Here is a 10,234-nt window from a genome sequence, read left to right as displayed (position 1 = left end):
CACCGGGAGCTACCCACGGGCTGCCTGGCCCCACGCAGCAACCGGGGGAGCGGAGCCCTGAGGCGGGGGCGACCGAGGCTGAGGCAGGCTCGAGGGGGCCTCGCGCCTCCCTCAGCCCCCGGGCGGGAAACGGTGTGCGCATGCGCTAAGAGACGAGCGGGAGGACCCGAGCGGCGTCCGGAAACACCCGAGCGGCGTCGAGCGAGAGCCGGAAACACCCGAGCGGCGTCGGGCGGCACCCGAGCGGCGCCCGGAAACACCCGAACGGCTTCGAGGGCAGGAGCCGAGCGCGCTCGGCGCTCGACTGCTCGTGCCTGGCGTGGGGGCTCGGCTGGTCGCGCCTGGCGCCGTTCCCGGCGTGCCCCGCGCCGTGTTGCAGTGTCACGGCCGGCGCGGCCCGGCCATGAAGCAGGAGGGCGCCGCTCGCCGCCGCGGCGACAAGGCCAAGGCCCCCCCCGACGGGGGGCCTCCGCCGCCGCCCCCCCCCGACGTGGAGATGCAGGAGGAGGCGGCGGGGACGGGGACGGGGGCTGGGGGGGAGGCGGGGGGGGAGAGGCAGCCCCAGAGGGAGCTGGATGCTGTGACGCTGGAGGGTGAGGGGGGTGCATGGGGGGGGAGGGGAGGGGGGGTCTATGGGGGGGGTGGTGAGGAGGGGGGAGGGATGGGGGGGAGGGGAGGGGAGGGGATGGAGAGGAAGGGGGGGGGTCCATAAGGGGGAGGGAGGGGGCGGGGGGGGTTGGTGAGGAGGGGGGGGGTGTCAGGGGGAAGGGGGGGTCCATAGGGGGGAGGGAGGGAGGAGTGGGGGGGACATAAGAGGTCATTGGGGGGGGTTAGGAGGGGTTTGGGGGTGTCTTCGGGGGGAGGGGGAGGACATAGGGGAGAGAGAGGAAGGGGGGAGAGGGGGGATGAGGAGGGAGAGGGGGGATGAGGAGGGAGGAGGGGGGGGCATAGGAGAGAGGAGGGTGATAGGGAGGAAGGGATCAGGGGGTGGAAAGGGGGCCTGGGGGGATTCGGTAAGGGGGGGGGGGAATTGGTAAGAGGAGGAGGGTCAAAAAGAGAAAATGGGGAAGAGGAGAAGGGACCTGGGGGGAGGGGGTCAGGAAGGAGGAAAGAAAGGGGTTTGGGGGGATCCTTCCCTCCCCCAGCGCTGCTGGGAGGGGATGGAGCAGAGTTGGGGGTGCAGAGGGGAGTGAGGGGGGGAAGGTGAAGGGAAAGAATCGGGGGCTGTGCCATCAAAAGGACTGGGGGGGGGCAATGAGGGAGAGCGGTGCGTTTTGGGGACACCCCCAGGGGATGGGCAGCAAGGGCAGGGGGTGCCAGGGGGGTCCTGGGGATGTGGGGGCCACACAGCCCCAGGAGCTGGGGGGGGATCCTGGAAGCTGGCGGTGTCCCGAGGCTGGGGAGAGGCCCTGAGTTGTGCCACCCCCTGCAGACATCAAGGAGCACGTGAAGCAGCTGGAGAAGGCCGTGTCGGGGAAGGAGCCGCGCTACGTCCTGCGGGCCCTGCGAGCCCTGCCCTCCACCTCGCGCCGCCTCAACCCCAACGTGCTGCACAAAGCCATCCACGGCTTCTTCACCTCCAACAGCGCCGTGAGGGATTTCCTCCTCGGCTTCCTGGAGGAGGTGCGGGGACGGGGACCTCGGTCCCAACGCCACGGGGCTCGCTGCGGCCCCGTGGGGACCTTAGGTGGAGGTTTTGGAGCTGGGGGTGGGCGGCAGCAGGGGGCTGGGGGTGGGACAGGGGCCGGAGCCCAGCCCGTGCCTTCCCTCCGCAGCCCATGGACACGGAAGCAGAGCTGCAGTTTCGCCCGCGGACGGGGAAAGCAGCCTCAGCCCCTCTCCTGCCAGAAGTGGAGACCTACCTGCAGCTGCTGCTCGTTATTTTCCTGATGAACAGCAAGCGGTATCCGGAGGTGAGGTTCCCTGAGCTCTGTCTAAACCTGAGTCCTTTGCTGGGTGCTTCTGGGCCTGCCTCACGGTCCCCTGCTTTCCTGCTGGCTCCAGCTCTGCTCGGAGGCAGCCTTTAGGGTCTGCAGCCCTGACCCGTGGCAGTCCCACAGCCCTGCCAGTCCTTCCTCTCCTCCCGGGCAGCGTTTCACCTGCTCCGTTTCCCTCCTGCAGGCTCAGAAGGTGTCTGACGACCTGATGCAGAAGATCAGCTCCCAAAACCGCCGGGCCCTGGACCTGGTGGTGGCCAAGTGTTACTACTACCACTCGCGTATCTACGAGTTCCTGAATAAACTCGACGTGGTCAGGAGGTAGGGCTGGCCCCGCGGGCTCTCCTTGGGTTTCTTCCTTCCCCCCCCCCTCCCTAAAATCCTCTCCCTCCCCTGCACTGCAGCTTCCTGCACGCCCGGCTGCGGACGGCCACGCTGCGCCACGACGCCGACGGGCAGGCCACGCTCCTCAACCTGCTGCTGAGGAATTATCTCCACTACAACCTCTACGACCAAGCGGAGAAGCTCGTTTCCAAGTCCGTGTTCCCCGAGCAGGCCAACAACAACGAGTGGGCCCGGTACCTCTATTACACAGGTGGGACACGCGGGGTCCTGGGCTGGTGCTGGCAGCTCCGAGCCCGCAGAAAACCTCGCTGAGGCTCGGGGATGGAGCTCCCAGGTGGGCTGTGAAGCTCTGTCTGCTTGGATTCTCTCAGTGGCTTTTCCAAACTGCCCTCAGCCCCTCGTGAATTCTCTTCCCCCCTCGCAGGGCGCATCAAGGCCATCCAGCTGGAGTACTCGGAGGCACGAAGGACCATGACGAACGCCCTGCGCAAGGCGCCGCAGCACACGGCCGTCGGCTTCAAGCAGACGGTGAGCAGGCACGGGGAGCGCTCAGAGCATTCTGAGCCCCCCCGGCACGGGGTCTCTGCTCCCCTGGGGCCTGCGCTGGTCCCCTCGGGGACTCAGGGCTCTCTCTCGTTGTGCTCCAGGTGCACAAGCTGCTGATCGTGGTGGAGCTGCTGCTCGGGGAGATCCCGGACAGGCTGCAGTTCAGGCAGCCCTCCCTCAAGCGCTCGCTGATGCCCTATTTCCTCCTGACTCAGGGTACAATGCTCCTGCTCTGCTGTTTCAGCACCGTTTGCCCCGATTCGGGGGAGCGGGAGGCCTCGGGGGCTCCTCACCCCTCGGTGGGAGCCATCTGTGGGCTGCCCCATGCTGATCTGATGCCCCGGTCAGGTTTTGGGGGACTTCTCCTTCCCCTCGTGAGAGGAGAGGATGGCACCAGCCCTGCCTCGTGCTCCCCGTGGTGCCCCAGCCCTCGCTGCTGCTCTCCCTTACCCCTTCTCTGCTTTCTCCCCTCTGCTCCAGCTGTCAGGACTGGAAACCTGGCCAAGTTCAACCAGGTCCTTGATCAATTTGGGGACAAGTTCCAGGCCGACGGCACCTACACCCTGATCATTCGCTTAAGGCACAACGTCATCAAGACAGGTAAGGGTGTCCCTGGGCCAGCCGGGGGCTGCCACCGCCGTGTGGGGTGGTGCTCCACTGCCTGTCCCCCCCTCAGGTGTGCGCATGATCAGCCTCTCCTACTCCCGCATCTCCCTGGCCGATATCGCCCAGAAGCTGCAGCTGGACAGCCCCGAGGACGCCGAATTCATCGTGGCCAAGGTACCCGCATCCCAAATCTCACCCCAAACTTCATCCCAAACCTCATTCGTCCCTGCGGGTCTCCCAGCCAGGCTGCTCCCGCCCCGTCCCCGCAGCGCTGCCTCCCTGGGGGGCAGCCGCCGCTCGTAGGTTGAGGGGGATCCCTCCCGGGGGGGTTTTGGGGACACCGAGGGCACCGAGTCCCCTCTCCGCACGCCGTCCTGAGCCCCCTGCTCCTGTCACAGCACCAGCTCCTTCACTCTAAGCTGCTGCCCCAGCCCTCAGAGACGGCGGGCGCCCTGACCGCGTGCCCTCCGGCTTGCAGGCCATCCGGGACGGCGTGATCGAGGCCAGCATTAACCACGAGAAGGGCTACGTCCAGTCCAAAGAGATGATCGACATCTACTCCACCCGGGAGCCCCAGCTGGCCTTCCACCAGCGCATCTCCTTCTGCCTCGACATCCACAACATGTCCGTCAAGGTGAGCCTCCTGGGCCCGTACTGGGAGGCTGTGGGGGCACTGGGAGCCCCACTGGGCGGCGCGGAGGGAGGAGACGGCTCCAGCTCAGGCTGCGATGGAGCTGGTTTGAGCGAAGGGGACAGCGGGGACGCAGCCGAGGCACTTCTGGGCTCACGGCTTCTCCCTTGTTCCTCCAGGCCATGAGGTTCCCCCCCAAATCCTACAACAAGGACTTGGAATCTGCAGAGGTGAGCTCGGCACCGGGGCAGGCGCTGGGAGCTCTGCTGGGCTCGTGCTGGACCCAGCTCCTGTCCCCTGCCTGTCCCCACCTTCGGCTTTTGCTTTCCAGGAGCGCCGGGAGCGCGAGCAGCAGGACCTCGAGTTCGCAAAGGAAATGGCAGAGGACGACGACGATGGCTTCCCCTGACCCCTCTGGCCTGGCTCTATTTTTTTTTTTATTTGTTCCTGGGGAAGATGCTGGCTGAGGGGAGCTGCCCCCCGTGGCCCCCCCCGGGTCCCCGCTCTGCCTTTCTTTTATAAAAACCTGCATGTCTGCCCCCAGGGGTGGGGAACGCGCGGCTTCCCTGGGCCCGCAGCCACTGGTCCTGCTCTCCTGTCCCCTGCCCCCCTCCGAGGGAAGCCCCTTCCCCAATAAAACGTTCTTCTAAGGTTGCTTGTGATCAGTTGTTGCGAGCCCCGGGCTCGGGAGCTCCTGGGGAAGCGGGGCCGGGGCAGGCAGGGGCAGCAGCAGCGCTTCCCGGGCACCGCGGCCGCCGCCAGCTCTTGCACCAATAACGGGGTCAGACTTTGTTAAGCTCCAATTATGACTTTTAAAATAAAAGTTGGAAAAAAAAAAACACCAACCTGCCCTGCTGCCGCCATGGTTTGTGTCTGAAACGGCCTCGGGAAGGGGCTGAGCTCCCCTACAATCCCCTGACCCCGCTGCAAATGGGATCAGCACCAGGCAGGGCCCCGCGGACCCCAACCCGGGGAGGGGGACGATGGGGTGGGGGCCACGCAGCCACCACGGGTGTGTCCCGCCAGCATCTGGGCCCAGCTGTGCTCCTCGGGGGAAAATCTGGGAATCTCCCGGCGCACCCATGCCGGGCGGGCGGCCAGGGGCTGCGGGTCAAGCACGGGGCAGCCCCGAGGGATGGAGCCAGCCCCTATGGGGCCAACCCCGGGGTCTCTGGACTGGACCCCGTCAGCCAGGATGGGGCAGGGAGGGCGAGAGGGTGGCCCTGGTCCCTCACAGCCCCCGGGGACACCCCGGCAGCGCTCACGTCCCGGTGGGTGCCAGGAGAGGACCGAGGGTCCGGGGTCAGGCCCCGCAGAGGAAGGGTGGCCACGAGGCAGAACCGTGGCGATTTGTGCTGACCCCGCACCGCCGCCCACAGGGTTTCGGGTCCGGTCACCACTTCCTTCCTAAGAAAAGCCCACGAAGGGGCTTCGGGCCGTGCTGGGTGCTGATTCAACCCCACCCCAAGCCAGCCCCGAATCCTAAAAGCACTGACCTGCTGAGGCAGCAGCCCCCGGTTTCGCGGAACAGGGCGATTCCGCTGCGACGCTGCACCCCATGGGTGGCTCTGGAAGGGCCCCGTTTCTCTCCAGAGCTGGGGAGAGCAGAGATGGGGGGGAGGAAGGAAGGATTCTTCCAGGAAATCCCACAAACGGGCTCAAGCTGCTGAGGTCCTTTCACGTGGCCTGAGGGCAGAGCCCGCGCTGCTGCCGCTTCCTGGGAGGGGAAAGTCATCATTAGGCTTCAGAGTTAACACCTGCTTGCGGTGCTCCCAGCTGGGCAGCATCCACCCCCTGGCTCCTTCCCTCAGCTGGAGGCTGGAGCAGCTCCGGGGGGCTCGGGGGTGTCCCCGTGGGCTGCCCCCACCCCAGCCGTACCCCCCCCCAGGCCTGGTTCAGTCCTGCCCCGGGGTCACCCTGCCCAAATCCTCCCAGGCCGAGCAGGGGCCTCCCTCACCGGGCTGGGGCCCAGCTGGCACCCGCCCAAATCCTCCTGGAAGCTCTTGCGGGAACCGGCACGAGCCCAAAGCCCACGTCAGCACCGGGGGGGGCGCTGGGAGCAGCCACCCCCCCCCCCTCTCCCCGGGGCTGCCCTGGCAGCCGCTTCCCCGAAGAGGGGCTGGGGGGAGGCCGGCTCCCCGCAGGGGGGGTGCTGGGTGTCAGGCATGGGGCTGGGGGCTGGGCGCTGGGTGCTGCACGCGGGGACACCGAGCACGGCACAGCCCGGGGCACCCAGGGGTGCAGGATGCAGCCCCAGGGCTGTGGCACCTGGGCAGGGTCTCACCTCGGTCCCACACCGCCCCGAAAGCAGGGTGAGGGGCTCGGGCAGCATCCACAGGGGCTGGGGGTGAGCCCCACGGGACGCCGGCTACAAAAAGCCACCGGCCACTTGCCCGCAGCGCTGGGCACGTCCAGCCCAGCCAGGTGGGTTAATGAGTGACCGTGTGGCCGCCCAGCACCGAGCCAGCACCCTGCCACCTGCCCGCTGCCGGGGCTCAGCCGGGTGCCCACCGGCAGCACCGCGGCCCCCGGGAAAGCCCCGGTGCGGCGAGGCGCGGGGAGCAGCCGGGAGCACCGAGCGCGAGCTTGGGATTTGCATGTTGGTGATTAAGGCAATGAGGCAATCGGCACTGTTGCCACATCGGTGTGAATCCCCGGAGCCGTCTATAAAATGCCCTAATCGATGAGGCCGCGCAGAGCCGGGGCAGGAGCGAGCTGTGCTGGGCCGGGCTGTGCTGGCAGACAGGAGGAGACACCGAGCCGCGCACCATGTGCTGCCTCACCCGTGAGTACCCACAGCCAAGGGCCCCGGCACCCGCTGCCCCCACAGCACCCACAGCACCCACAGCACCCACAGCACCCACAGCACCCACAGCACCCGCTGCCTTTGAGCACCCGCACACCCAGAGCCCCCCGCGCACCCAGGGGTGGGTGGGAAGCCGTGCTCCCTTTCCCCCTCCCCAATTTAGGCGTCTCCATCCCTGGGGTTCCTTTGGTGCCACCATCCATCCCCGTGGGGGTCCCCAATACCCAAAACGCCCCCGCAGGCAGCAGCAGGTCCGGGGATGCTGCCTGTGGGTGTCGGGGTGTCCCCGGGCGGTGGCTGAGCCGCTGTCCCCGCAGGGATGCTGGTGCTGGTGCTGAGCGCGCTGCTGGGCGCGCCGTGGCGGGCGCTGCACGGGGCGCCGCTGGCCGAGCTGTCGGGGGACCAGGACTTCCAGCTCTTCCTGCACAAGAACCTCGAGTTCACCCGCAAGATCAAGGGGGATGTGGCCGCGCTGCAGCGCGTGGTGGTGAGTTGCCGGCACCGCGGGGTCGCCGATAAGGTGACCTTCCCCTCCCTGGCCTTATCGGCACCGCGGGGCCGGGAGCCAGCGGCCTCCCCACGCCCCAACCTCCCCACGCCCTGTTCTCCCCCTCCCCTGTGCCGCTCGGCCCCGCGGCACCCAAGGGGGCTCCCTGTGGGGGGGGGTGTGGGGACCTCCCCGTGCGCCGAGCGAGCGGCGGTTCCGCCTCGTCCCCTGGATGCTCAGAAAAGGGTGGGGAGGGGGTCCCGCGTCCCTTGGGGGTGTCACGGGGGTGGTGGGCTCCTCCGGCTGCCCTGACCCTGTGCCCCCCATCATCCGCAGTGCGACACCTTCCAGCTGTGCAAGGAGGAAGAGCTGCTGCTGGTGCAGCAGGACCTGCGCATCACGCAGGTGGCCCTGGAGCAGTGCCACCGCCCCGGCTTCCAGGCGGTGAGTGCCAGCGGCCACCCCTGCCACGAGCTGCCCGGCCTCAGCCTCGGGCATCCCTCTGCGAGGGGGGTCAAGGGCAGGGAATGGGGAGGGGGGGGGTCCAGGCTTCACCGAGCACCGCTGACCCCCCCTCTCTGTGCCGTGCTGCCCGCAGGAGGCTTGCTTCAGCCAGATCCGCGACGGGCTCCACGCCTACCACAGCTCCCTCGCCGCTGTCCTGGAGCTGCTGCCCTCGCACGCCGGCCTGGTGGAGACGCTGCAGCTGGACGCGGCCAACCTCTCCTCCAACATCCAGCAGCAGGTGAGGGGGCACAACGAGGGGGGCTGCACCCCCAGGGGGTGGGCACGGGGACACGGGGCTCCGCTGGGCACCGCCGCCGTGCTCCGGGGCTGTTCCTGACTCCTGCGCCCCGTCCTGCCCGCAGATGGAGGACCTGGGCTTGGCCACGGTGACGTTCCCCGCCGAGGACCGCGGCCCCCTCCCCGCCTTCTCCTCCCGTTTCCAGCACCAGGTCGGCGGCTTCCTCATCCTGGCCAACTTCCAGCGGTTCCTGGAGACGGCGTACCGGGCGCTGCGGCACCTCGCCCGCCTCTGACACCCTGCCCCGCGTCGCCCCGTGCTATTTATTCCCCAGCCCCAAGCGACCTACCCCGCTTATTTAATATTTATCGCTATTTAATATTTATCCAGCCGGGGAGGCTCCCCCCTTCGCCCTTCGGGCCCCGAGCAGGGCAGCCAGCCCTGCGGTGGCAGCCGCGCACGGGCGTCCGTGCGCAGCATCGCCCTTGTTTAATATTTAAACTCAAGAGTATCTCTGCTAGGAGTTTTGGGAGCCGGGCCGAGCCTTGGCTCCTGCACCGGGAGCTGCGGTGACCCCGCGGCGTCCCGCTGAGCCCAGGGAAATCCGCCCTCGTCCGCAGCCCTGCTCCGGAGCAGCACCTCCCTGCCCAGGCTGCGGGGACAGAGCTGGCGGGCGTTATTCCTATCAGGCTTCTTCACCTTTAATTAATATTTATTAGCTGTTAGGATAGGAGGGAGGGGAGCACGGCGGTGCCGCGGGGGGCTCCCCGCCCGCTCTCGCAGCCTCCCGTTCCAAGGTTTTTCCCACTTTTTTTAATTTTTTTTTTTTTAATTTTTTTTATTTTTTTTGGGGGGGGGGCTCCGCCCGCGCCCCCTTCACGCCGCGTTTGTATTTATTGATTTCTCGCCCTTTAACTTATTCACACGCAGCAGCCCCCCGGGGGCCGGTGGTGGCCGCGTGCAGCTCTCCCCGTCCCACGCGCCCGGATTTGCGTACTGGAAATTTCAAAGCCCGCCCTGGGGGGGTCTCGTGAGCGGTGTATTTTGTACTGTATTTATTGCCACAGCTGGGCGAGCCCCAGAGACACACAGGCTATTTTTTTTTTTTATATATATGTGATAAGATTGGAAATAAACTATTTTTACGCCGACATCTGGGTTGTGGTTCCCCGTCTCCTGCCCGCGTGGGATGAGTCTGCCCGGGGTGGGGGGGGGTTGTGACAGCTCCAAACCCGCTTATGGGGACCCTTGGGTGCCGCAGGACCCCCCCCCAGCTTCAGGGGGGGACACGGAAAGACGGGCGGTGGGGCACAGGGAGACAAAAAGGGACCGCGTGGGGCTGGCTCAGCCCTTGCCGTGGGGAAGCCAGGCCCGGGGCTGGGGACAAAGCCCGGCCACCACCGCAGCCCCCGCAGCGCGGCGTGACCCCCCCCGGGGCTGGGAAGCACCCACAGAGTGCGGGGGAGGCCGGATGCGAGCCGGAGGTGGCAGCTTCCTTCCTGCATCCCGCCGAGCTGCTTGGGCAAGAGCCGATTCCTAGAAAGCGCCGCAGCCACCCGTGCCGGCAGCGCCGAGCTGAGGCCGGCGGCCGTGGTCCCGGTGGTGCCGACAGTGCCGGGGGGGGGGGAGAGGGCTCGGGGCTCTGCTGCGGTGGTGGCAGTGGGACCACCGCAAACCCTGGAGGTGGTGCGGGGGCTCAGCCAAGTCTGAGTTCCCCTCAGAGGTGCCGGGGATGCTCCTGGAGCCCGCTTGGAGCCCCCAAGGCCGGGATGGGGCTGGCAGCAGTGGGAAAAGGGAGGTGGGGGACGAGGGGATGCGGATGAGGGAAGGCGGTGGTCCAGGAGAGCTGGTCCAGCACCACGGCACAGCCCCCGGCATCTCCCTGCAGCTCTGGCAACCCCCCGCAGCCACCCCTGGCCCCTCTCCACGCAATATTTGGCCACCCCGGGCTGTCCCTGCGCTCCCTGGTGTCACCGCTTCCTCCCACCGGCCCCGTGCTCGCGTCCCGTGACCGCCCTCGTCCCCGCACCACGCTCAGCCCGGCCGTGGTGGGGACGGAGCCGAGCTCCAGCTCCTGCCGGGGTCCCTTTGGCTGCCTCCCCCATCCCATCCCCAACTTCTCCCAGTCCCA

General features: G+C 67.5%; 2 protein-coding genes across 2 annotated transcripts; both read left to right on the top strand.

Moving 5' to 3' along the window:
* Positions 1–388: 388 nt before the first annotated feature.
* On the top strand, positions 389–4,715 carry PSMD3 (proteasome 26S subunit, non-ATPase 3). The gene is made up of 12 exons (XM_082778752.1): positions 389–593; positions 1,433–1,623; positions 1,776–1,913; positions 2,122–2,258; positions 2,342–2,532; positions 2,707–2,810; positions 2,930–3,044; positions 3,309–3,428; positions 3,505–3,608; positions 3,913–4,068; positions 4,245–4,295; positions 4,397–4,715. Exons 1-12 carry the CDS (start codon positions 404–406, stop codon positions 4,472–4,474), a joined length of 1,575 nt encoding a protein of 524 aa, XP_082634878.1. The 5' UTR covers positions 389–403; the 3' UTR covers positions 4,475–4,715.
* Positions 4,716–6,253: 1,538 nt separating this feature from the next.
* Positions 6,254–8,422, top strand: CSF3 (colony stimulating factor 3). Its single transcript, XM_082779287.1, has 5 exons — positions 6,254–6,850; positions 7,189–7,358; positions 7,695–7,802; positions 7,957–8,103; positions 8,228–8,422. The coding sequence occupies exons 1-5, from the start codon at positions 6,835–6,837 to the stop codon at positions 8,396–8,398; spliced, it is 612 nt and encodes a 203-aa protein (XP_082635413.1). The 5' UTR covers positions 6,254–6,834; the 3' UTR covers positions 8,399–8,422.
* Positions 8,423–10,234: the final 1,812 nt, after the last annotated feature.

This window comes from Aythya marila (genome assembly GCF_965140915.1).
Source record: "Aythya marila genome assembly, chromosome: 25".
In the NCBI taxonomy this organism is placed as follows: domain Eukaryota; kingdom Metazoa; phylum Chordata; class Aves; order Anseriformes; family Anatidae; genus Aythya; species Aythya marila.
Note: the sequence above shows the minus strand (reverse complement) of the source record. Positions and strands in the feature narration are given on the sequence as shown.

Coding starts and splice junctions, on each gene's coding strand:
- PSMD3 (XM_082778752.1), top strand. CDS start 404: ATGAAGCAGGAGGGCGCCGCTCGCCGCCGCGGCGACAAGGCCAAGGCC. Junction 1,624..1,775: donor TCCTCGGCTTCCTGGAGGAG/GTGCGGGGACGG, acceptor TTCCCTCCGCAG/CCCATGGACACGGAAGCAGA. Junction 3,609..3,912: donor CCGAATTCATCGTGGCCAAG/GTACCCGCATCC, acceptor TCCGGCTTGCAG/GCCATCCGGGACGGCGTGAT.
- CSF3 (XM_082779287.1), top strand. Junction 7,359..7,694: donor CCGCGCTGCAGCGCGTGGTG/GTGAGTTGCCGG, acceptor CATCATCCGCAG/TGCGACACCTTCCAGCTGTG. Junction 7,803..7,956: donor ACCGCCCCGGCTTCCAGGCG/GTGAGTGCCAGC, acceptor TGCTGCCCGCAG/GAGGCTTGCTTCAGCCAGAT.